The sequence below is a fragment of the Hemibagrus wyckioides genome, linkage group LG01 (assembly GCF_019097595.1).
Source record: "Hemibagrus wyckioides isolate EC202008001 linkage group LG01, SWU_Hwy_1.0, whole genome shotgun sequence".
Lineage (NCBI taxonomy): Eukaryota > Metazoa > Chordata > Actinopteri > Siluriformes > Bagridae > Hemibagrus > Hemibagrus wyckioides.
Genome location: NC_080710.1, coordinates 22,684,366 through 22,711,978, shown reverse-complemented (window position 1 = coordinate 22,711,978; position 27,613 = coordinate 22,684,366). Strand labels below are relative to the sequence as shown.

Here is a 27,613-nt window from a genome sequence, read left to right as displayed (position 1 = left end):
CTTTACTAAAACCTCCACAAAACATTTGACCAGAATACAGAAAAAGGTTTATCATTGCCGCCTCTTCGAAATGCGCTTTATTCCTCCGTAGCCACCCTCAACCCCGCAAACTCACTTTTTCTCCAATCAGTCTTTCCAGCATAGGCAATAATCTGTTTCTGCTCTGAGCTATTGAGTGTGTAATGAGTCTCCTCGTCCTCTATGATGCCTCTGAGCAATGGGTCACACTCAAACAACAGACACGCCTTTAGCATTTTAACGAGGAAAGTGCTCGCTCACGCCCTACTCTAATCTTTTTTCTTTACTCTTTCTCACGTCAAGCATTTTTGCTAGAGGGTTTAGTCCGGGCTCGACTGATAGGGCTGGCGTGAGACAGACAGCTTTCCATTAATTCTCTTGTGGGCGAGCACAGAGAGACAGAGCCCAGGGGGTTGCACTGTACTGATAAACCACCTGCCTGCCATAAGTCATTTGTTATTTCCTCTCTTGCTTGGCACTCTCTCAGCTCTCGTCTCAAAAAAATGGACCTTCATGCCACATTAATCAATTATTTATTCGTGCTATCTCCCTCTCTCTGTATCTGTCTATCTATCTCAGATGACATCCATCCATCCGTCCATCCATCTATGCATCCATCCGTCCATCCATCTAACCATCTAAGTGACCTTCTCCTTGTCACACACACATAATTTATCTTCCTTTCACACAACAGAGGAATTTTTCCTCAAAAGTTTGAACTATGAAAATCATCTTTTTACATAAGCTATGTGGACAGAGAAGTATGAGAAAGAGGAGGGAGATTAGATGACAAGCCACTTCATGAGGTCACAGAGGGCAGCAATCCTCTATGGTCCTGACAGCAGTATCAATAAAGGATTGAGTTTCCAACCTGCATCCACTCTCTTAGGAGAAATCAGAGCATAGCGAAAGATTTAGTGACCAGCCTTCCCTTCCCATCGTCAAATCCCTTAGTGCAACACCATCCCTATCCCATATCAGTCTGGGAGGCTGCCTGCCAAAGAGATGCTCCCACAAGTCCACCTGATATCCCCAGCTGAGCCCTCCACAGGCAGCATGTGGCGCCAAGCAGTCAAGGTCACCCAGCCATGACACATCAGCCGAAATGTAAAACCACTATTTCTGCCCTCCTCTCTTTCTCTCTCTTTGTCTCACCTTCTTTGTCTACCTTACATCAATTATTATAGACAGTCTTAGCAAAGAGTAGAAGACAATACTCTACATTTTACCTACAGTGTGCTTCATTTGACATTGTATACTAATGACAGGTGATTCATTTGACATTGTATACTGATGATATATTGTCATCACAAGTGAAAATGCTGGTATTTTGCATTATTGTTCTATGTCATACCTTGAGTGAAAAGTAGAATTTTAGAAATATTTCTGTGAATCTCTTTTCTCTGTTTGTTTCTTTTTGTTTTAATGGCAACATGCTGGCATAAGAGTGTCATCTGTATACTGTATGTGTTTCAATGGAAGGGATAATTCTCCAAGAAAATCTAACACAAAACCTGTACAAAACAGATTTAACATTTCCTGAGTTGAATATTCATGATATTGAATAGACCTTTCTTCTATGTCCTTTCAAATGTTCATTCTAAAACATTTTGTTTATTTCCATTTTAAAGGGTAATTATAAAACTCTCGGATTTTAACTGGACCCCACTGTGTATTGACCAAAAACTAGCAAAATTTTGTATTTTGCAGTAGATATGGATCTATTACGCTGACTGGCAAAATGACTGACAATAATGAATGACAAATTCCTGCTTGGTTTAGGTGATGACACTAGAGCTACAAAATACAGTTTTCTAATTATCCTACTATTAACCTTTGTAGTAATGATATCACAGAAGCCTGCAATTTGAAATGAGCACTAAGAGAAAGCCTGTTTTCAGTCTTTTCTGTGAACATCCTGACAGATTTCTGAGGTTCCAAATAAGCTGGTATGTCTGTGGGTGTTTTGATAAATTGTCAATTTATCATGAACCAAAACCAGTAATTAATTAACTTTGGCTACGTTATCACAGGATAGCATTTTAAACCATGAGACATCACACTTCAGCATGTTTTAATTTACAAATTCTGATCGCAATGTGTAGAAAGATCCTTCACTTTTTCTTTGATCAGTGAGCAGTTTCATACTTTCTGGTTAAGAATATATAGAACATGGTCAGGCATCAGTGGAATATTTATTCAGCAGACGTGTCATCGGTATTCAACACTGGCACGTTTAATCATTGTGCTGGAGATGAAGAGTCATAACTGATACTGTGTATAATATGTTCACCATTTATGCTCAGAAAATAAAAGAAAAAGAGACAGCTTTGTTATGTCAGGCCCCATTCAACACTAGCATATCCTAACCAACATCATGGCCCAAAGTCCTAGGTAATTATTCAGCTTTTCATATAAAGTTTCATATAAAAATTATATGTAAAGCATATAATTCAACAAATACTATGAAATATATAAATAAATTAAATGAAAATAATAGGTATATTGGTGCGTGACACATCAAAGTTGATTCACTGAAAGGTTCTGAGAGTTCATTAAGCAAACTTACAACTCTCTTCATTTGTGAACATCTTCCAAGAGAAACAATGAGGTGTAGTATAAGTGAAATTAATGTGCAGCTATATTTTAATGACAACAATGCCATGTTAATGAAAAAGAACTGCAGCTATTAGCTACCAACTCACCACCGGTATCTGTGTCAGATGGTGTTCCTTTCACAGTGGGATAACAGTTCTCTAGGTAGATTCCATCTCTGTAGCATCCATTACCCTCTTTGTCATGCAGTGGAGTGTGCCCACACTGGCAGGGAATCTGCATGATGCCGCAGGGCCGGTTGGAAGTGCTGTAAGTCAAGCAGTCCTCCAACCACTGGCACAGCATCTGGCAGGCTGCCATGCTAGGGTTCCGCTTGCCCACAACCAAGTACTCCACCTTAAACTCACCATTCCCCTCTTCTGGACCCGAGCCCCCTCTTGCCGGTCCTTTCCGAATCTGCAAGAATTGCTTCCCTGCTTCCAAAAAGGCCATGTGGGTAGAGGCATCACACAGTTTCATTATTTCATCAAAGCTTTCCATGCCCAAGTAGGTTCGTGTGGTCTCCAGGAAGGAGTCGTACTGGAAGGTGCGGTGCTGTCGGGGCACACAACCTTCTGAAGGCTTGGTGACTTTGATGAAAATGGTGTAGCGCCTTGGGTCTGGATTCTGCAGTGTCCAGGAGCAAGGGACATTGGGAAAGGCAAACGAGGAAAAGAAGAAGCCAAAAAAGCGGTTCTGGACTAGAGTAGAGCAGGTGTCTGACTCTGGGCCAGAGGGTGCAGCACTGAGACCACCCAGCCGCAACAGCAACAGGAGAGGGAAGAGCTGGAGTGAAAATAGACAGGTCCCCAAGACTTTGGATATCATGGTCATAAACGCTGTCCAATGGAAATAAGGGCTAAAGAGCAAGCTTGGTTTCTCTTGCGCCCCTGTCTTGAAGTCAACTGCCTCTTATGGAGAATAAAGAAAGATTTTCTGATGTGGGCCAAAGCCTGCTGTGCTTCTTGCTTAGGATGAGAATCAGCTTTGATTCGCTGATCCAGATTGATGTTAATGATGCCTCAGGCCTTGACAGATCTGTAGAATCAGAGCATATAAGACAAGCCATGTGAATTAAGATGACAAGCAAGTCATGAATTTTGCATTCAGAAAAAGACAAAACCTGAAATGTAATAGCTTGAAATAAATATGGGCATAGACATAGATAAATACTCCACGTTGTAATAAAGTATAATTTGACACATACTATGGCATGGAATAACAATAGAATTTTACATCTTTGTTGCTTATGACAAAAAACCCATTTCATTTGAGGCGGCTACTTTTCACAAAATGTCACCCACCCATATTTCATCAGTGAGTCTGATATTTTATCCAATTATAGAGCAATTAATTAAAAAAAATTTTGAACACCTGCAGTCAATCATTACCGCACTGCATTTGCTGCTTGGCAAAATGATCAATAGCCTCAATCTTAGCAGAATCATTAAGCTAAAAGCAAATGTACCGGCTCTTCACGCCTGTGTTTCACCACTCCTACTGACAATTCAATATCTCCAGCAGAATATACTGGGTACAATGGCTAACGAACGATGGTACATGTAATGGAAGCTATTACTAGCAGTGAATATAGAAGAGGACCAAACAGAAGGCATTTGAGCACACGGAAGCATGCTGCCAAAACAACTGTAAAGACCAAGGAGCCACTGCAATCACACACCATGTGGGATTCTATTCTGGATTAATCAGTGTTTGCAAAAAGCTCTATTTTCCTCCTCTTTTTTCTCCAGTATGTATTGAAATGAGTAGAACCCATCTGCATTATCCAGCTGTGTATATATTTAAGAAGAAAAGAAAAATGTGGTGTACATGGTGAGAATGAGAAAGAGACCTCACAGTTTTTCAGCACAACTGTTTCAGAAGTAAAATGACTCAGCAATCAGTAAAATTACTTGGTTGTCATTAAGGAGGTGAAACTTGGGACATGCACAATGGAAAATGCACATAGGAAATGGTATTTTGGTATGTATTGTAAATAAACAGTAGCCAAACCAGCAATGAGTAAGCAAAGCATTGCTGAACCCATTTATCCATGAGCACTTTTTTGAACTGCAGATACCAGGCCATGATTCCCCTGGTAACAGAGGCAAATGTCCAGTGGCACGCACCCAGCATTAGGAAAGGGGGGCTGGGCTGAGCATCAACATAGCTGTTTGGCTTGTCTCATTTCCTGAGAAGCCATGTTTCCCAGGAGGCAGAGATCTGGCACTGAAGCATGACTTCTAGCACTCAGCGTCACATGAATGCTCCCACACTGCCATGCGCTTCTCTGTGTTCTGTGAATGCACTGTGGAGGCTTCGAGGTAAATGAGTGGGTGAGAGAAAACTACCTTGTGCTTTTCATGTGCAGCACAGTATTAAAAAGACATCCCAACAGTATAGCTGCATTAACTCCTTTGAATCTTGGGCATAACATAACATGGCATTAGCACTGAGCATCCACAGGAGCAGACCTAACCCCCTAGGCATCAGTCATATCTGTCAAAACAAACTAACTGCAATTAACGTGATACTTGGCTCATGGTTGAATCTACTTATTTAGCCTCTCCAGCCTGATGAATGCAACTATCTCATAATGCACTAGGTAGGCTCTCACTACTGTATGATGCTTATATTATTATGACACCAGGGTGTTTATCAATCAGGAGTGGCTCGCTAACAGCAGACAGAGTACATCTACTCACTTAAGCCAATTCTCCATGCTTTGCATCAAACCGTGTAAGTGGGTAGATGATCTCAAAGCTCAGTTACTGTCTGATTAATGGGCCACATCGGTGTTGGAGAAATTATGAGATGCAAAGTAATATGTTTGCTGTGGCAGGAATATTGACAGAGAATGCCACTTTATGTGTTAAGAGCCTTATTTGATTTCCAGTCCAAGGTTCTTGAGTGCAGTCCTTGAGAATGTCCATCTCACCCTAATTTTTTAAAACAATTTTCTAACTAATTTCTGAATGCAAATGCATTGCAAATACAAAGGAATATCATCCCAGTGGTACTGAATGGAAAATTTCTAATTAATGTATTTAGCCAGTCATGAGTGAGAATTTTGAATAAATAATTCAATTTCTGTTTGCCTTTTACACTGTAAAAAAACAGTAATAAATATTTTTCTCTACAGCACATTTGAGTGAAAGTGCATTATAATACCACTAAATATTACTCTTTATATAAAGATATATGACAAAATGCAATTATATAGAATTTAAATGATAAACCTTTGAAAGGCTTTGAGGCTAATGCTTATAATAAGATGATGTGACAATTAGGTCAAGAATTAATGAAAAATTAAACTTTTATTCAGTGACATTGGGTATTTATATGGAAACGTTTGATCATGGAATGCAAGTCTTAATTCTCATCAGGCTTGCCAGTCGCTCTCCATGGTGCTGAAAGCAGATAATCCTACAAAACTCATCATCTACATTATACTGACTGAAAACACCGCTGAATGGAGAAGCTTTACAGTCAAACAAACTTTTGATTAATGCCAATATTAGATTAATTGTAATAACACTAGATTTCTTAGATACAATATTTTATATATAACTAGATATAGAAATTATATTTGGAGTAAAATAGCTCCTGCACTGAATGCAAATTATCTGCTATTTGCACTCTATCTCAAAGACTGTACATAGTATGATTATAGTTCATTCTAGGTGCATTACATGTATATGTGCTGTTGCCTGTGCATGTTCATATGTGGCACTGCTAAACATGTGTATGTCACTTATGTTGTATGTATGATGTCCTTGGGACCATTAAACCAAGACAAATTCTGATACATGTCCATGCATCGCTGATCACATAAAGTATTGGTGGACAAACTGCATTCTGATTCTAAGCAAGCTCATCCAATTCTGCTTGCCTTTCTAAGTCACCTCTTATAACTAATAGAGGGACATATTCAGAGTCAGGCTCTTAATACTTCAAAAATCCAATATACAATTCATGAATTCAAGGTTAACACCAGTTTAACAATATGGCTTCAACTCTTATTATTTGCCTTATTATTTGGCAGTTAATAAAACGGGACTTGATCCAACACATCCTATTCATTTTATATTATTATATATAAAAAAAAATACTGAGATAAGCAAAGTCTGTCCTCAATGTGAAAAAAAAAATTTTCATTCATCATTGAATTGACAAAATGAACAGTTAATTAATTTATTTGTGTACTTAATATCACCTTAGAGCCCAAAACACTTGTTTCAGCTCGACATGCTATGTATATAGATGAAACTGGAAGAAGTACGCTTCCCAGTTGTACCTTTATATTTAAAACTCCATTTCCATGTTTTTTGGATTCACGTTTTGTCTTTGCTGGTGTGTGTTACTCTCAGTGACTCTGCAGTTATGTATACAAAGGCTGTGAGAAAATTGGTGGGATCAGGAGGCAGGTGGCATGTTGAGTCACACACATTCCCTGAATGTTAGTCACCACTGCTTTTGGTGGATCTCTTAGCAATAGCACAGTCACTGTAATGAGATGACGCTCATAACCTGTCTCTGTGCTAACAATTACAACCAAATGTGAAGTGAGGGTGAAAATACAGGAGATTTTACAACCTCTTTATTAGTATCATAATTAGAGATTCATGTGTGCCAGATCTCCTTCATTAAGCAGGCATAGGATGGTATAAACAGTATTTATGGATTTAAGAGGCACAGGATTCTGTGAAGGTTTCATCAAACAACAGGAATTCAAACCCTCAGCCAGAGAGACAGAAAGAGAGACAGATGGAGAGAGATCAAGACTCTAGGTAAGAGGGAGAGAGAAATTACATAACACATGTGACTGCTGCTTCTGTTGGGTATGCGCTCTCTCTCTCATTCATCACATTCCTTCCTCTAGTCGATGCCATTCTTATTTTTTTTCCCTCACCAAATGAAAAGCGGCAATGACAACTCCAGTGAACAAGGTTATTTGAGAAAACAGAAAGCAACAAGCAGCACATCCTCATTCAAGACTATTCATATTCTCCTCTATCTACACTCTAATGTCTATGACAACCAGCACGGGAGGCCTCACACGGCTCTGGAATTAAAGAGATAATTATCTGTCTCTGATGATGAATGTGTTTACTGTGCTAAATGCCGGGCTTTTTCATCAGCTCAGAAACTCCTCTCGCTCTAAGGCAAACGACTGAAAAATGCATTATGATATGCTGCCAAACACTTCATATTCCTGAGCCTTAGTTTTTAAGGGTCATGAACTTTGAGTGGCTACTTTCACCTTTCAAGACATGATCCACAATTTATCATTACAGAGAGTTCGGTGCTTTAATGGCTGTTGTGGAGAGTGAAAATTGCTCTGACAAACAAAAACATTTATTCTTTTCACCTCATAAAACAAAGCACACACAGCTAACACCGGCTAATGTCAGAGATTATACTACCGCGCAATCTACTGATTATAGCCTAGCAGATGACGTATTGAGCAGTAATATTTATCTAAGATCAAAAGTCAATTAAGTGTGGCATTTTGTGAGACTGAAAGTCAGAAAGCTATAAAAAATCATCATATACACACAAAATGTGGACATCCACCACACTAATGAAGATTTGTCAGCTTTTCTGCAATAACTTGTGCCAGAAAGGATTCTGCATATAATTTAACATGAAAGCATTTCGACAAGCCTGGTCTCGGCTATGAAACCAAAGATGAGGAGGTGTGCTCTCATTATGGCATATAATTAAATAAACAAAACTGCATAAGCACTTGAAATGTTTTCATTAGCAATTTAATTACAATAGTCACTCAATATATTGAATGTATCCCTGTGACACATTACCATCAGCTCAGGCTAACAAATTCATAATGATCTGCATGACTTGATACATGCGAAAGAATATGAAGGTTAAGCTTGCAGAGGGTGTATTAGTATTTTTATTTTTCTTGACAAAAAAAAAAAAAAATTCCACCTGCATTTGTACAGATTTTTTCTTCAGTGGATCAGATTCAACAGATAAATAAGTAAATAAACAAACAAACAAATAAATAAATGATAACTAGATACAGAACATTATAATTTTAAGCATTAATTGTACTTGAAATGTCCTTTTCTGCTGTTGTAGCCATATTTTTACATTTTAATCAGTTCATTATTTAATTAAAAAGCCTTTATGTCACTCCACATCCCTCCAGAATAAATAGTTAATACAAGTGAGTTACATAAAGCACATGACAGTAGTCCTCATATGAAAGTGCACACCATCTTGTTCTGTTACTACAAAAAAATTACACACAATTTCCTTTGCTGCAAGCTACAGTATATTTGATCACACGTTCAAGACATGACTGATGAATGTACTTGTAAAGTATATTGTAAATGTGCACAATCCACAATTAACTCAGTGTGAGGTTTGAGTTACTTGTCATTTGCTTTTTCTTTCATTTATCTACATGGAATTTTGGTATATTCAAGTCCCCTTCTTTAAAAAAAATGTACTTACATGTTCTGCATCAGGACATTTGTTCCTCAGTAATGCTCTGCTATGTCTTTTCCTCAGAATTACTTACAGGTTTGTGGTTGGACACCTTGAATTTTTCTGACTAGTGCAGCATGACCATCTAGCCCTTGTATAGGTCTAAGGTGTGTTATGGGTTACAAATGAAACGGTACTTGGAGAATTTCATAAAAAGGGCAATGTGTTTTAAAAAAAAAAAACTTTGACAAGCTGTGTTTCTTTTGAAGGATTCTGGTATACTGTGATTGCCAATGATGCTGAATTTAATAGAAGGTAGTTTAGATTTATGGGACAGAAAAAGGATGTCCTGAAGCCACTGCGGTTTAAGTAATGCTATGTTTCTCCAAGGGTCAGAGATTCATCATTTATCTGGATTTGTGTCGCTCACATCTTGGAAACTCAGTAATATTTCTTGTGTAATGTGGAGATGGATAAGAGCACACTGCCAATAGGTGCAATGGAAATCACAAAAGACTAGTAATTAAGAGATTAAAAAAGTAAGCAAACGGAAAAGAAAATTCATGCTCTGCTTAGCAAAGCTCTTTCATCTACCCTGTTAAATTACAAATGGCCTCTCTCACCTAATATTAATGCTGAAGTAAGTTAAAGTCTCCCTTGTGGAGGTGACAGGAATGTCCAAAGAGAAAATTATGGAGGTGCTGATATTTAAAGGAGAGGAAAGATTTACCATTGTCACACTGCAACTGGATAGATTTTGCAAACAGTCGTTAATATCATTAGACAATTAGAATAGAAAGAAAAACATGTTTCTCATAGTACTGACAATCAGCTGGCACACATGGTTTTACCAGGATTAAAAAATATATATAAATTGCTCAAAGGCATCTCTAATGCACCACATCCCAAAGGAAACAAATCAAACCTATAATGACCACTTTAAAGTCTCAGACACTTGATCAATTATTTACACTTTGCCAGAAAAGGTATTTCTACAGCAATTTCCCTGCTACAAGCATTGAAAATCAGGACCATTTATTTTGTTTCATTTCATTCCACTTTTTTTTTTCCTGACCATGAATATAGAAACTGATTGCAAACTGGTAACAGTTGGGTTACACTTATCTAAATTAGCAGTTCGCTATTATACTTGTGTCTGCACAGAAATAAAACCCCTAATAATAAAATAAAAGACTATGTTACCTTCTGGCTCAACCTTTTAGTTATGCTGTCATAGCTGGAGCCTGCACTCTGCGCTCTGATCACAATACACACCCTTTTAAACCACTGCAGGGCAAGAAAATGTCTAATCTATTCTCTCTCTCTCTCTCTCTCTCTCTCTCTCTCTCCCTGTTGTACTGTGTGTGTTCTTTAGCTGCTGAAGGTGATGCCAGGACCTGATCCGTCTAAAACTGTGGGTCATCTTGCCCTAAAGACCTGCCTGATTCACTGTGATACTTTTTCTGCTAGGAGCTTCTGCACTTATGACTCACTTTCTCTTGCTGTGGATGGTTCCAGGTGGATTTGCTCTTCCCCAAAATACAGTGGAGGCGTATGTCTTAAGTACTGCTGCTGTAATTATAAAGACTGCCCTATGTTTGTCCCATTTTAAAACGTTTTTTTTTTATCTCATTCATAGTGCTCCATGTTTGAGTAGTCATCTGTGAAGCAGATGTTTTATTTATTTTTTTTATATTCTATTCTACTCAGTGCAGTGCAATTTTAATTGTATGGCGCTTTTACCAATAGACATCGCAAAGCAGATTTACAGGAATATGTTGTTCAGATGCTCCCTGTTTGGGGTTGCCACTGTGGATCATCTGATCAGCACATTTTGATTTTTGGCACAGGTTTTACGGATGCCCTTCCTGATGCAACCCTCCCATTTTATCCAGGCTTGAGACTGGCATTGAGAGTTCTTTACAGGAATATAAACTATATATCATTTTATCCATAAAAATCGCTTCTTGAGATAAGCAATGTCTGCAACAATGAAGCTGTCTTCTGCAATATCTTCAAAACAGAAACAATCTTGACAAATTTTCTTTCTCCCTTCCTTCCTTCCTTCCTTCCTTTAACTGTATTTAAAACCCAAATTTAGAGAGAGAGAGAGAGAGATAAGTGGTATGCAGTGGTAATTCTTTCAATTTTATCCAATTCACTTTTACATGAATCAATAGTAGCATACAATCAATAGTAGCATACAAAAATAAGTTATAATGCCCAAGAGAGATGGAGGGAGATGTATGTTTCATGTATGTTACACACTCTGCTTCTCTCACAGTGTTTAAAAATTGAGATGATGGCTTTAGGCTTATTTTCCCAGCAAGACGTGGACCATAAGAGCTTGTACATGTAAAAGGTCAGTTTTGCAGTAATAGCTTGTAGTGAGGTGATATAAACTGTAACTTGTCAGAAGGATGGAGCCCTCATTGGTGCACCTTTCATATCTTTATTTGTTCAAGAAGGTGAATGAGGTGTAACTCAGTTATGGAATATAATCGGACCACTGATGTACTTGTTAAAGAAGGTACGTTAAGTTTCACTAAATTTCACTAAACTTTTAACATTGTCCACCCAGGTGTCTTGATTTAGAATGATATACAATCTGCTATCCAATCTGCTTTTGTGTCTATGTCTTGTAATGTTTAAAATAGGTAGCGCCTTTACATGTTTTGTAGTGTGCACTATTGAAATTCAGCCTGAATGAAATCAGATATGAAGCTCATGGGGCCAGATTTCCATTCAGCCATTTCTGTACAGCTCATCCTACTCAGGGTTGCAGGGATCTTGGAACATATCCCAGGGGACTTGGGGCACAAGGCAGGGAACATCCTGGAAAGGGTGCCAACCCATCACATGGCACAATCACACACACACACACTCACTGGACAACTTAGAGATGCCAATCAGCCTACAATGCATGTCTTGCATCCTGTATGTTATTAGAATGGGAAGGAAACCAGAGTACCAGGAGGAAAGTCCAGGAAGCACAGGGAGAACATGGCAGAGTTGGGAATCAATCCCTCAACCCCTGAGGTGCGAGGCCAATGTGCGCACCACTAAGCCACCATGCCCTTTAGCGCCAGATTTAAAGTTGCCATATTGCTTAACTGTGATTTACTCCAGAATAAAGAGAGCTAACCTACATAAGCCTTTGTGTGAACTCAGAAAGACCATGTGGCCTGGCAGTTGGACCTGCTTACTCACTTACTTTTTTTAACACACTGCATGCATCTGAATCTAGAGTGTAGAATGAAGAAGCCTGATTAATGCATGGAGCGAACAATGAAAAGAAAATCTACTCAGTAGCTGCAGTGAGAAAAACACAAAGAAGGAGAATGAGAGAGAAAGAGAGATGGGGAGAGGGTATAGAGTGACATGGTGAGGGAGAAGAAGAGCTGGGCAGACTGGCTGGTGAAGAGGAGCGAGAGCTCCACATCTGTTTCTAAAATGATCTAACAGGCGGTGTCTGCACGCACCCTTTCCCTCAGCACATCCAGCCCAGATCTGTTTGTTTTTGCTCTCATCAAGAGTCCAGACGGTTGTTTACCTGACGCTAATTTCAATTAGGCGTCTAACTGTCTGCTGAAATGGATGGAGCTAAGGATGTACCAGTGGGACATGGTCTCTCTCAAGTCTTTTACATGAACAAACTTCTGCAACAGTCACGGCATATGTGTGGTGAAGAGATATGTCTTGATTGAATCTGGTATTTAAGCTGCAAAAACTTTTGTCACTTCATTTGTAAGAAATGCTACAAAGAAATAAGGACAGGGTTAGCATCCATGCCTAATTTTATAAGCTGATCTGATAAAATAATCATACAATTCAATCACATCACAAGTGATCATTCAAGTTTGTATTTTTTTTCTTCATTATTTATTTTATTTTATTTTATTTTATTTTTTTTACATTCATTCAGCCCTGCCTTTCAGTAACAGGTACAACATGTTTCCCAGTATTGTCAACACTTCTGTTGTCAACAATTCTTTATTTTTCTTTTACATAAAAATGCATGTCAAGTGAATTTGGACTTTTACTAATTGTCACTTATTTAAAAAAAACAAAACAACAATAAACAGATGTATATTTATAGGAATGCCATGAATTAAAAAAAGTAAAGGACATGGTACCTGGAAAAAATTAAGTGTTAATTAACATTCTGGTCTAAAATATTTGATACTAGAAATTATAGAAATGATAGAAAACACAATTTTCAATATAACTTTAGCAATTTTCTTGACATGCAACATTTGTGCAGTTTAAGACTATTCCAGGTAATTCTGGAGGAAGAAGAAGAAAATGCTTTGTATTGGATTTTTTTTGTTTTATTGTTTATTGTAATGTTTTCGTTGCGTATTCAACTGTGTGTTGTATTCTTTTTCATGGTACTCACTTCAAAATGAAGATGTTCAGCTTTGTTAAGAAACGTGTTACTACACTTCATTGTATCCAATTCATTGACTTCTCTAGTGGATTACACATGTGAACCAACAGTTCATTAAGTAAATACATCCTCCTGGTTTTGTCCAGCATCTGTGCCTGACTTGTCCACCCATTTGTCTGATATTCTCGTGATACACAGCAGCATCGTCTCTTCACATGAATGAAAGCAATTACCTCCTGCATAATGTGACTGGTACATTTAATACAACCCTAATTTGGGTTTCATGCCAGCTAAATCTGTTTGTAATTTGTATTATTGTGCTAGAGCACAAAGCAGATTACAGAAGTGGCATTGCCAACATTTTTATGAGGTGTTAATGACAAATTCATTGCAGGGGAGTTTAGACACCGGCCTTTGGAAAGCAGCGGCCCTTAAAAAAAGACCTTTAGCTGCCTTTCCTGTCTGATGCCAAGAAAGTGTGTCTGTGTGAGTGCGTGTGTGTGTGTGTGTGTGTGTGTGTGTGTGTGAATGCATGCGTGTGTGTTTGTTGGGGAGAGCTCCGAAGATGAAATAGATAATCGCTCATAATTCACATGTCGTGCAAAGGAGATGTTGCAGATGGCGGAGAGACTGTCAAAACGTCCCTTCCTCTCTATCACAAATAATAGCAAAGATAATGAGGGCTTTGTGCCAAAGCACAATCATATACATATGAGATGGCATTGTATTGGATAGCAAATCAAATCAAGCCATATCACATTCAGATCAAATGAGCCAGGCAGCTCGTTTCATTTTAAAGGTAGAGAAACGGATAAGGACTCTGGGGTATTGTATTCTGCTGCAGTAGCCTCTTTTATCCAGAGTACATCAGATGGACTCATTTAGGCGAATCACTGTAAGCTCACGTTAAATTGGAAGTCGGGCCAAGAAAACAACGCTAAGTTATCCCAGTTTGCCACAAATTACACTACAATCACAATATCTGCCTTTATGAGGAGAATGTTTCTCTCTAAATTATACATGCACCCCATATGCAACATTTGCTTGATGAAAAGCTTGCAGTGTTAGTTAGTGATGTCACTAGCAACAAAATAATGAGCCATTTAATGAGAGTATGACCTCTTCAGTCAAGTAACTCCATGACCGCTGTCACTTCGGATGACGGTATAGTTACACAGAGAAGCCTTTTTTTTTAGTTTTCGCTTCCCTCAGTTGCCTTAACCACACATAACACACACACACACACACACACACACACACACAAAAGGATCTGTACCATTCCTCCACATAACATTTCTAACAATCACGATCTGTTGTTTGAGACCATTCTGAGTGACTGACAGAAAGCATCTGCACGAGGAGATAAGGAAAACCAGTGGATGTCTATTGTACTAGTTTGGACAGAAATAAAATAGCCTGGTTAAATAAGGAAATACATGTAAAATAAAAATACATCAATGTCATTTTCATAGAGCTTTGAATCGCTAGTGGAAGGTCAGTTTTATGTGAAAATGAAGACATCAGTAAACACACAGTATATGAAGAAGCCTATGAGATAAACATTTTGCATGAGTGAAATTCTCACTGCACATAATTAAACCAGAATGAAAAAAAGGTTTAGGGGTGTGTAGAGCTGAAACCACATGCATAAAGCTCCTTCATTCAGTAGTTGTGAAGAAAAAACTTTACAGAATAGAATAGAATTCATGAAAAGCACAAAGTACAAGAAGTCCCAGTTAACATATTATTAGAAAATGACAGAAATGACTAGTTTCAACATTTCGTGTATCACATCCAAACTTCTTTCATCTGTTTATTTGTTCATCCATGTCTCCATTGCACTTAGCTCTGCCCTTTGACTCACTTAGCTCTGTCCTTGAGACTTAATTTAGCAGATTAAACCTACAGAAATATGTCATCCACAACCCAAAACACATAGCATGTTTGGTTCTCTTCCTGTATATGGGTTGATTAAGTATCTAATCACTCTCTCACTGCAGTCAAACCTAGAGTTAACTCGAACATGGAACTATACCAAAATGGTCTTGCTTAGATGGTCTTGGACCACTGAGTGCGATTGTTGTGTTCCCACCTGCACAAATAAACCACTGAACCACAAAGAGTAGATTAGACCGGGGTTTCATTCCTATACACTAAACACTGTATAAGCACCTTAAGAACAATTTTTATGGTACATCAAGAAATTAAAAAAATCTAAAGTGACAGACATGATGGTATGTTTTAACAAAGCTGTTTATACATTATTATACAACTTTCCAGAAAAGGAGAAATATAGTGAAATCACTTACTAAAGCTTTCCCAACCTGCCAAAAACTAAAGCTCTTCTGTATTTAATTTGATCTACATGAACAATGCGGATGTCATGAATTCCACGTCTCAGCACACGTCACAGTTCCTGGCATGATGAATCATGTGCTTTTGTTTACTATGCAAAGGGTTTTTTTTATTTATTTTCTTTTAGTCCTATCTCTACCCCTGTCATGTGCTTGTTACCAGATTGTGTTTACCTGTTCTATGTTAGTCCTTGAATTAGTATGTCTCTGTATATACCCTGTTAGCCATGTATCAGCCAAAAATCTTATGGTGTTTTCTGTATTAATAAATCTCTTACTTGTGTTTTGACAGTGATTATGGATTATCTTTGTTTGATGTTCTCGGCCTGTGTTTTGACCCCTGCTATGGACTCAAATTATAATTTTTGTATTCACCCAATGAAGCTCATACTTTACATACTAATGGACAGCTTAACCAAAGATAATTCCACAGAAACTGCAGTCCCATGGATAAATTCAGAAAAAACCCCAGAAAAAGACAAAAGGACAAATAGAAATTAAAGCACATTTTAAAGCATGATTCATCTGTAAAAAACACTTAAACGATAAAAGTACAGAGGCCTTTGCTCACTTTTAAACAGCCTCTAATTATGAGTATGTAATACTCAGTGTTTAAATCAAAGTGAAACTGACTAGCAACACTTTCTAGAGTCTAAGATCTGACTCCATGTTTTAATTTGACAAGACAGGTCCATAAATATGCTGCTTTGCTTAGAAATACATCATGCTGTGAAAGAAATATGTGTTTAAATTCAACAACTGGCCTTAAATTCGACAACTGGTCTTATACTTCCTTTACAACGGTGTTTCAGATATACAGGTCTTCCTTGCTTTTCTCTGTACAGTTAATCATTTTGAAATTCAAGTCTATGGCAGCTACATATAAGCTATTTGCAGCATTTCAGATTTTAGAGCATCCCTTTACCCCTACTATTATGCATTTAAATTGTCTTGGATGACCGAACACATTCACAGGATATATTCTACTTTTCCCCTTGGACAATGCAGCAGAGACAATGAGCATTCTGCTGCTATTGCTGATTACCTCAGCTATGATTTTTGTACTATTTCACTAAAGCTTACATCTGCGTTTGAAAATAATACACCAGCGCAGGAACCCTAAGGCAAAACTCACCTTCACTTGACCTCACTCTCAATCACAACAGTCCTGCGGCCCTCCTTCAAGCACCTGTCTCTCCTAAACAAGGCAAAAGACACTGTAGCCCACTGACCTCACTGCGGCTCAGCAGAAAACAAGTGTTTGAGTGTGTTTATGTGTGTGGGGGCGCTGGGTGCACAATGCCAGCTCAGTGTGAGTGCTGTGGGAGTCAGGGGGACACAGAAAGGGGGACTAAGAATCAGAGTGTGGGAGAGAGAGGAAGAGAGATGTGAGAGTGTGAGGGAGGCAGAGAGCATGTGGGAATGAGATAGAGGGTAGAGAATCTCTGGGAAAGCCGAGCTGAAGGGAGCTATTGAGCGCGGGCTGCTCGCCTCTGCCTTCATTAACATGCAGATGGGAACATCTGTCCACACTCTGCCATGACGGCTGAAATATTTACGACTTGCTGTTTACCAAAAGAGATCCTGACTTACGAGCCCATGGGTTCATCACATTCTTTTTCCAAATTTTCTTTCTCTTTTCTTTCCCTTTCGCTCTCTCTTTCTCTCTCTTCAACCCACAACTCTGAGCCTGCCACACTGCTATGGCCAATAATGGTGACGCTGAGTGACAGTTTTTAATCCTGTCCTCTTCTAATGATATTTGCTTCTCCTCTGCGCATTGGTCGGCTATCAAAATGTCACAGGCAGATTTACACAAGTCCAACCTACCAAACACAGCTTATTTTAGCCCATCGCTTTGAAGAGAGTGGGAAAATCCATATCTAATAGAAATCAATGGGGGAATTTACATGAGGCTTCAGGGGCTAACGGCCTCTAATGTCTCTGTACACAGGCCTGAATAAACATACACATAAATTAAGAAGGGACGTGTGTTCACTACAGAGCTGCAGCAGCAGATAAGGAAGGAACACTGCAATCTTTTGTTAGGAAACAAGCTTCTTAAGTCACGTTACACATTCTCAGTAGTGTGTAGAAAAGAGGGAGTTGAAATGTCACACTGTGACAATGATTAGCCACACAGTCAATACCACATCCACTGCGAAATGCAAACCTCTGTGCTGTACTAGTTACTGCTTTTTACATAATAACCTGCAATATTGGTTAGCTTAGTTAAAGTTAGGTAACTGACAAAGATTAGATTTTACTTTTTATTTACTTTATCCCAGATCACAAGCACATCATCCATATAGCAGTATATGCTGTTGTATGTTGTACTAACATATTTATTTATGAACTAATTTATTTTCAAAAATGAACTGGAACTCTTCAGGGTTCTTCAATTGGCCCATCAGGGGAACCTGGTATGTAGAATATGAAAATACAGTATGTGTTCCTGTCTTAGAAATGCTTCCAATTAGAACAATTTTTTTTGTCCAGTCAACTCTTAAAGAACCCTTGACAAGCAGTTATTCTCTAAGTGTACTAACCCCTATAATTGTTGTATTTGACTGCATTGTGGCTCAGGCAGCTGGAGGGCTTTGATGTGATTGCTCATCACAGAGCTGAATAAAGCACAACAGGCCTTCAGGGCATAATTACCCAATTTCAACAGTTAGTTCTTTCACACACTGGCTTCAGATCAGGGTCTCATCGGGCCCAGAACATACTACCAATGGTCTGCTTATCTATATATGCCAGTTCCATGCCCTAAATATCATGGCCTCGGGGAAAAATAAGTGAAGTTGTTACACGGTCCTGTCTGTAGACGCTTAATGCCAGTGACAGCAGCATCACCTCAGAACTGCTATATGGCTGAAGAGGGATAAGAGCTCTGCTGCTATCTGAACGCTGACAGTCAGACGTTCACTGTCAGTTACTGAGGGTCAACCCGTACTATCTGTCAAACTGGCCATCCCTGAGAGACACAACAAGCTATACATAGAGAGAGAGAGAGAGAGAGAGAGAACATCTCTAACCTGATAGTAACAATGGATCTTTGACTTTTCATGGACTCTTGGGAGACAGAGAAAGACACAGTGTGCCAGAGAAACACCCTTTATCCTTTGGATGCATGTCCCATGTCCTCACACACACACACACACACACACACACCATAAATAGGCAAAGTTAACATTACATGCAGCTGCAGTTGACTTCAAGAAAAAAAAACCCAAAACATTTGTGCAGAATTTGGGACTTAATGGGATGGAAAGACAGAGGTTGAGCTGCCTCAGACAAAATGCTGACAGGACCAGATTGGACAGGCTACATTACTGCAAACAGCTGTTTCTACTGTCTTCACTTTCTTCTCTTTTGTTGAAGGGAAACATGCAAAATATATTTATAGTAAACAGGGAGATGAAATCGAGCCTGATTACTGACAGATTTTTTTTTTTGTTGTTGCAATTTCAAAGGCTGTTTCTTTGCTGCCACGTTAGAGAACGAGGAATTAGTGGATGAGATGCATTTGCGTGCATCTGTTCCTCCACAACATGCACAAAAGCAGCATGAGACAATTATAATAGTTGGCACAATATCACAAAAGCACCATATGAGCTCAGAAAACTTTCTTGTTAAACCTAGAAACAATTTGATCATTGTAATACCAAAAAAGATAACTATACCAGTTAGTACTGAATTGGTTTACATAACTCAACAAAAACGCATAACGCAACAATGTACTGAAGTTTCCACAGATACCACAGATTTTGGTAGGGCAGGATGACATTAATGACAAAGTGTCAGTGAGACGCTAGCAAATTTGATTATAGGCACAGGCTACTATCTAGTGAATTGTTACGGTAACCCTGCTAACACAGGCATCTATCATATAGTCTAGCAGGTTTATATGTACGATTTGACAGGTTTCGGCAAAATGTCCAGCCCAAAAATACACAAAAGGCCTGAAACTAGCCCTCAAAAAATTGGTCCTTGGCAAAAAGGTGGATATTTTGTTTCTTTCTCAGCTTTTTGTATCTTTCACAGCTTTTGCATGGGATATCAAGTATTTTGCACATGATGTACGGACATTATTGACTCGATATGATTGATTCTCTTCACTTCTGTCAATCTTCGTAATGTATTTTACAACAGAGATGGTTCTGTACATCACAGACATTGATCTTTGCTCAGTATAGACCCAGTGTAAAACGATGCAGTATCTTGCCTCCACAACTGTTTCACAAACACAATGGTAGAGTTAATAAAAGTGCTGCAGAGGTTTGGGCCTCTTGAGATCCTGTAGGATTTATACAGTGAATGGAGATGGTGATGTCAGATAGTGAGGATTATGCATGCACTTCAGATCAAAGCTACCCTTGTTCTCAGAGCAGAACACAGAGAGTGTGAAAAGAACATTTATGTTTCATTCATGTCCTATTACAGATGCTTTGATTGAATTTTGTACACATGCTGATCTTAAACTGACACCAAGGAGCAATGAAATCATAGGGCTTTGATTCATTGTGTAAAATTACACAGGCACTCCAAGATGTAATGTCTTAAAGCCACTAAAATGATGTGCAGCCTAGGATGAATTGCAGACAGTTGCATTTTCCAAATATATACAGAATGAATCACTAGATAATGGAAAATAATTAAATACACAGTACAAAAGATAACTGTGAGGCATTCTGCTGTTTTCAGAGGGACTCAATGTAAATAAAAGGTCAGAGGACATTGAACAGTAAATAGATGTGGAAAAAGAACAATAACTATCATCAGTTGCCAGTATGTCACACAAGGTGTGTGTGTGTGTATGGGTGTGTGTGCACTGTATACTAAAAAAACTGTAGAAATAAAACCCATTATAGGACCTATGTCAAATTAGAGTTAAGGACATATAAAACACAAATTGTTCACATCACAGCTGTTAGATATTTTGCAATCGCATGCAACTGCAACCATCTTAACTCCTATATGAATCTGCGCACCAATAACGGTCCCAGGCCTTGAACAAATGTCTCCAGAGCTCATTTTCATTTCATTAATAGCAGGGAGTTAACAGTGCTTATCGACTGCATGTGCTGAACAGGCAGCTTCGTGGAGGAACAAAGACCCGAAAAGAGCTGCATTCGATGCTTTGCTGTGTTTTATCTCATTTGCTATCAGCAGTACTTCCCCTCACCCCATGGCTGAGAAAGAGTGAGGACATATATAAACGCAAGCAGGCAAGAATGTAGCATCACCACTGACGTGCATCATTCTGATTTTAGCATCTGTAATTAGCTAAGAAAGGTGGCAAGTCTCTTCAACAAAATTTACGCCTGCACATGTGAATTCCACCTTGTTACCTCTCGTGGGGTTACATTCCTTAATTAGAACAGGGTGACAGAGGTGTGTTCTCCTTCATGAGATCCTCACAGCTTTATTTTTAGTGCTCTCTGCTCTTACAGGCTTAAAGACACTCAGTCATGCCCCCCCAAAAAAAAGCTTCATTAAGTAAGGAATAATGCACAACTGGGTATGCTGTTAATATCCTGCGGAAGAGTGTTGTGATTATTTACCTATAAGAGCACAAAGTGCTTTACAGCAATTTGCTAACAATTATATATTTTAATTCATTAATAAATGCCATGTGCTTTTTTTATGGTAGCAATTTAAGGTAAAGATGAGGTGGTGTTCACACTGGGAAGTTTTGCTGTGATTGTTCCCAGAGCCCCTGGCAGTGTTGGTTTCAATCTCACTTGATTCTATTGAACCTCTGTGAATTTGCGTTGCTCTTACGTCATCAGAGACGCATATGGAGTGTTGTTTGCTGCCAATCTTGGTACACATGTAGTGTGGAAACCAAAGATGTCAGACTTATCGAACTCATAGGTAGTCTTGGATTCTGTACTGTGGTGTGCTTCTCAGTCCGCATGGCAGCTTTCACATTACCAATTTTTCACACAAAACGTGTTCTGTTTCAGACTAAACTGCTAGTGTGAAAGTCCTTCTACAGTATAGCAGTCCTTCACTCACCATCCTTAACAAAAATCACTTATAATATTACTAAAAAGCTAAAAAGCACGTCCTGAGAACTCTCCCATGGCAGAAATCTTACTGACATTTCCAAAGTGCTGACACTGGAGACTCCTTTCATAAATGTTATGAAAAAGTCTACTTACAGAAACCCTTAATGTATGAAACACCATTTTTCTTTGTTAAATAACAACAAGTTTTTTAAAATCCATTTTGAAATCATTGTATTTCATCCAACACTATTGTCAGAACTGCTGTTAGGCAAAATTTACCAACACTTTCTGACAAATCATATTAGAGAAAGTAACTGTGCTGTAGTAGGAATTCCTGCTCTCTATCCAATAGTAGAGCAATGGAATGATTAAGATTGCACTCTATTGAGAGTAATCCCAGTGCTGTTTCTTATCAAGGATTACCTCACTTTGGTTCTGTTCAAAATAACAGCTTGAGCAGATTGCACAGAAGTGTGGCATCCATCTCAGCGTTTCTGTGTGACAGTGGAAAGTCGCCATCTTCTTTAACAAGGCGTGGGACATGGACAGGGACAGCTAATGTTTTATATCTTCCCTCCCTTCTTTATTCTATGCCCATGGTCACTTCTGTGTCTGCCAGCTCCCCGGCAAAGCTTCATTAGAGAGAAACACAGACCCTGATTAGGATCCCAATTTGGGGAGCGAGCCACCAAATGCAATCTAGTTGAGTCCTGATTGCTGGGCTGAGGACAGCCAGAGGCTGTGAAACTCTTTCTGTTGGGTTTTTAACCCACAAATCACTGAGTCTGCCTCTTGCACCCACACTTTCTCTATTCCAGCCCTGAAAATGTTCAGCAAAAAGGTCACAGTGCTTCATCAGAGTGTCTGAGCTCAATTGGTATAATGAGAACAAATTCTTGATGTCCTTTGATTGTACAAGGCAGCAAATGTTGTCAGCCTTAGAATTAGCAGATTTAATGCACTTAATTGTGGCCACATTACCTCATAGGCATAGGAACTATTATTCAGAGTCCAGTATAATTACATACACTCTGAGTATGCTAAGGTCACTGTACTCTGTACATAATGTGTAATATACACATTTAGATCACAACAATCTTGCATTTTCAGATGTTATTAGTCAGAGGCTGTTGATAACTGTTCGACAACAGCATGGCTCAGACAGCAGTATGGGCTGCATTTCACATCATGGCTTTATATCAAAACATTGATTCTGCTCTGTTATCTTTTCTATAGCAACACCTCATTCAAAGGATCTTGTATGGCAGATGCTCCACGGAAAATAAAACTAATAATAGACAGATTAATAAAGTGTGCTGTTATTAACAGTGAAAAACATATAACTGTTGATCTGGTGAAGCTTTCTATAAAGAGATCTTGGGTATAACATTCAGTTTGTTTTCTGACGTGGGAGAGTGCTCAGGACAGAGAACTTTCTTCGTAACATGACAGCTTCATTTTTTTGTCTTATTAAATACAAGAAAACACTGGCTGATGAAGCACTGACTGTTTACAGCTGCTATAATGGAAGTGATAACAGGAACTGACTTGTTTCATGGATGTTCCACAATATTAAGTGCAACTATGAGCAGTATTTAACTATTTATTTTAATTGAAAATATACTTCATTTAAGTTCACATAAAATGTAATACAACACTTACCACATTGTATATCTGTGCATACTAAAATTATCAGCAGACATTCTATTTCCAGTTCTACTGATCTTAAACTGTCAGCTATGATTTTCTAAGCCAGTGTGAAATGAGCTGATATTATTTCCAGAGATGGGTTACAAAAAAGTGAAAACACCTTTGTGTCAAGAGCTAAGTCTCAATCCTGAGTGCCTGTGGCACACATGCTGATGAATGAAATGAAGAATGAGGAATGTATTTCCTGGGCATGCTTTCTGGGAATATATATTTGCACAAAGTTAGCTTTTTTATGGTACTGCCTGCAGATAGGGAGTCTACTGCAAAGGTGAAGTAGCCCAAATGGCAAAAGGGGGGAGATAACAGCAGGAAGGCAAGACGGCGCGAGAGAGAGAGAGAGAGAGAGAAAGAGAGAGAGAGAGAGAGAGAGAATATGGACTGAGGAGAGAAAGAGAACATGGTCTGAGGAGGCAGCAGGCACAAAAACAAAGGGAGACATCTAGGCTGAAAGGTACGCATGGCTGCCCTCCAAAAGCCAACTGTGCCGGCGTGCCCCATCTCATCCCCTTCTGTGATTAAAACTGTGCTGTCAGGCTGCTCTCACAAAGGCTATTTTTACTCTTAATGTATCCCTCTTTCCTTCTGCTTTAGATTAAAAAAGAAAAGCATGCTTGCCAAACATCTGTAACCATAAGGTAAGAGCTTTGTCCCGTTCATGTCTGCAGCTGGAAATAACCCAGTGACCAGCAAAAAGCATGTTTTAACTGAGGCTATGAAGCTGAAATATATATATATATATATATATATATATATATATATATATATATATATATATATATATTTATATATTTGTGTTTTAGAAATGGAAAGTAGCATTAATAAGTGTAGAGATCTAATAATGTTATTAAAGGTAACATATGTTTAAAAATAGCATATTAATAAGAAAAACACTATTATTGTTTTTGTTGTTACCATTATTTTTATTATTAGTAGTAGTAAAGACACAATCACAATACAAAAATATTTGATAATTTTTCTACTTGATTTTGAATTCCACGAATGCCATGAATTACAGTACTTCGGTGTGATGAAACAATATGGATTTTGCGATAAATAAATATATCAGTGTCCCTTTTGAGATATTACATGCATCCTCAGTATTTCATATATATGATACAATCAATTTTTGTGGCAGTTTCCTTTTCATTTTTTTCCCTCTTTTTTCTACATGATATATGGTGTTAAATGTTTGTTGCCTCTAGTGCAAGGGTTTGGTTGGTGCCTTAGCAAAACTAAAAATTGACAATGACTTCAACATTTTATTATATGATATGATATTGTTCCCACTTCAAGCAGGCATGATACCCTTTTGGTCAGGAGTCTTATCAGTAGGTTTTCATTCCAGCTCAGCAGGATCATATCTCATTACAAATGTTTAATCAATTAAGCTGTCTCTTCACTCTCAGAAACTGTGCCTTTTCTTATCGCTGACGTGGTACAGTCAAGGGTATGGAACCTGACCTTCAGTATGTATCCTTTACCTTCAAAGGTGCAAAGTATAACTTTAAATCTTTACTCTTTTTGTAACTACTTAAAGTCTATTTATGTAACAGTATGTAAGAGTTTTTGTTATATTTTTGGTTTCAGGTGAAAGATGTACATTAAAGGTACAAACGATATACCCTTGTGGATAACACACTTGTGTTCTGAGAGTATTCAGACTACTTTTAGGTGTGGACTGAAGACTCCTGTTTCAGAACGTGTGTGTATGTGTGTGTGTGTGTGTGTGTGGTTGAGATTAGTCATGTGTACAAAGACAGAACCTCTTGGTCGTGCGCAATGAGGTGTCTCCCGTTTTGGTTAATATGGGAGTAGCGCGCTTATACAATCGCCCCCTATCGCTCAAACCCAACACTACAGTTAAGAGCCCGTGCGCTTCTGCCTGCGCTCACACTCTCCAGTGCCATACACTTGCGGGAGCTCTGTAGCCGAAAGCATGAATGCAACATGTGCTAATCTATAAAAAGTACTGGCAGCGTTTAAGGATGAAGCTAGAAAAAGAGATGTACTCTTAATAAGAGTCTTTCTTCAGGAATAGTCTACTGTCCACAGAACCGCATGAAATGCGTGCGCGTTCGTTCACTGAACGCTTCATTTCGGCGGCACACAGGGGATTTAACGGATTTACAAGACACACACACACACACATATATATATATATATATATATATATATATATATATATATATATATATATATATATAGTGATATTTTAGAGTCACCTAGGTGAATTTAGTATGGCGTTCCCAGTAAAGAAAAATAAATGGCATCGACAACGACAAATCGACAAGGGGAACACACACACACACACACACAGTGTACAGTAATAGCTTAATTGTATACACACAGCTCTGCAGTTACGCGCAACAACCAACATGCGCAAAAACTGCCATGGCAAAGTGAGGGTTTTATGAAAAACTGAACTGATAAAGCACCCAGACCTGTCGAAATATCTATTAAGTTATGTGCGTAGTCCCAGTCCTGTCACTGGAGGGAAACGGAGAATGAAAGAGGCTACAGCGAGCCGGAAGGGACAGACTTCACACTTTTAAAAGGAGACTACAGGGTGATAATCCACAGGGAGATCCGACAGGAAGCAAGTGCGGCGCCTCACAACGGGAAATGAAAAGAAAACAGATGGCACCGTTCTCAGATGTATTTCCAATCAGTTTCTCTTGATCTTAGATGTTCATTTGACGCATGGGAAAAATTTCAATTTGCGCATGGGATTTATAGTCCGGTATCCCACTAACTAATCAACCCCCTTAATCAATACACAGCGAGCCTTTAAAAAACAGTTTTTATCAGTTTGAAACAAAATACGGAGTATAGAATATAATAACAATGAATAAGTGGATATGCATCCTTATTTATGTTTAAAATAAAAAATATACATTAAAATGGAAAAGATAGGACAATTTGCCAGGTGGGTATTAGTAAAATTTGCTACCCTAAAGCTCAGGGGTTCACCATACTAAAAACACAAATATATATTCTCAGTTTCTAATGAGGTTTTCACTTGGTTCACACACTTTTGGAATATAAGCATGTTTGGGATAAACGAATCAGACTGTGCGTGTGAAGTTCATTAAACGCACACACTCACAGTCTAACAGTCACCATATAGAATGTCTACAGAAATATCGGGAAGGGAAAAACAGGGATTTACCTCTGAAAAGTTGGCATCTCCACTTGCCGGACGCATTTGTTCAAAAACCTTTCCCAAAAGTCCTCTAGCATTCCTCCAACTTGTCAAAAAATGTCCTTTTTTCTCTTTCAACAGGCTGGATCTGTTCAGTTTGTCTTCCGCGGATTTCAGGGAAAACCCGAAAATAAAATACCCGCAATCAAATTAAGAATCCGTAAATTCGGGGCAGTGCGCAACTCCGAGCCAGTCCAAATGTCTGCCACTCTCCTTGAGGAATACTCTTTGTGTCACCAAGAAATGTGTACAATAAATCCGAAAGTCTTGATATTGTTGTCGTGTTTGTTTGAGACTAAAGTGCCCCTCGGGGTGAGTGCAGGCTCCGGGGAGATGTGCTCGGGTCTGTCTCGTGTCCTCTGTGCTGAGGGACTGTGGAATTCCTGCTCGCGGCTCTGCCCTGATGTCCCTCTGCCCGTCCGTCTGTCCGCACTAAACACATTCGGGCTTTGAAACCTGGGGGTTCGTCACTGAAGTGTTTATCCTACAACGGCGCCCCCTAGTGGAGATGCAGCAATCAGCAGGTCACACTGGTAGAGAGCGAGAGAGAGAGAGAGAGAGAGAGACTCACTTCTTTAAAGGAAGCGAGACAAGAGACACTGAGTGAGACAATTAACTCCTAGGAGCAGTTTTGTCTAATATTAATTAATTAATTAATTTATTTATAATCAAAATGCTTCTAGGTCTTCTGATTTCCTTGCAACTTGTGAGGAGGTGGATTGTCTATGCTAAATTGCCTGTAGGCGTAAATTTAAATGTATAAGGTGACCTGTAATGAACTAGCTTCTCATCCAGGGTGCATCAAGGCCAGTGTTCCTGTTATTCTGTGGTTCCTGTGATGCAGAGTGTGAAGTAGGTTGCAAAAGGTTGG

At 38.7% G+C, this 27,613-nt stretch overlaps 1 protein-coding gene across 12 annotated transcripts in view; it reads right to left on the bottom strand.

The window, feature by feature from the left end:
* adgrb1a (adhesion G protein-coupled receptor B1a) overlaps positions 1-27,195 on the bottom strand; it is a 79,859-nt gene extending 52,664 nt beyond the window's left edge. For 8 of the 12 annotated variants that reach the window (XM_058390947.1, XM_058390981.1, XM_058391033.1 and 5 more), the window contains exons 1-2: positions 26,710-27,194; positions 2,724-3,651 (exon numbers count right to left, since the gene is read on the bottom strand). In XM_058390947.1, the coding sequence (XP_058246930.1) occupies positions 2,724-3,447 (724 nt within the window). In that variant the 5' untranslated portion in view covers positions 3,448-3,651; positions 26,710-27,194. Of the gene's footprint in view, positions 1-2,723; positions 3,652-16,948; positions 16,970-26,709 lie in introns of those variants that run through there. The other 4 variants (XM_058390966.1, XM_058391023.1, XM_058390956.1 and 1 more) reach the window with 2 other exon arrangements.
* Positions 27,196-27,613: the final 418 nt, after the last annotated feature.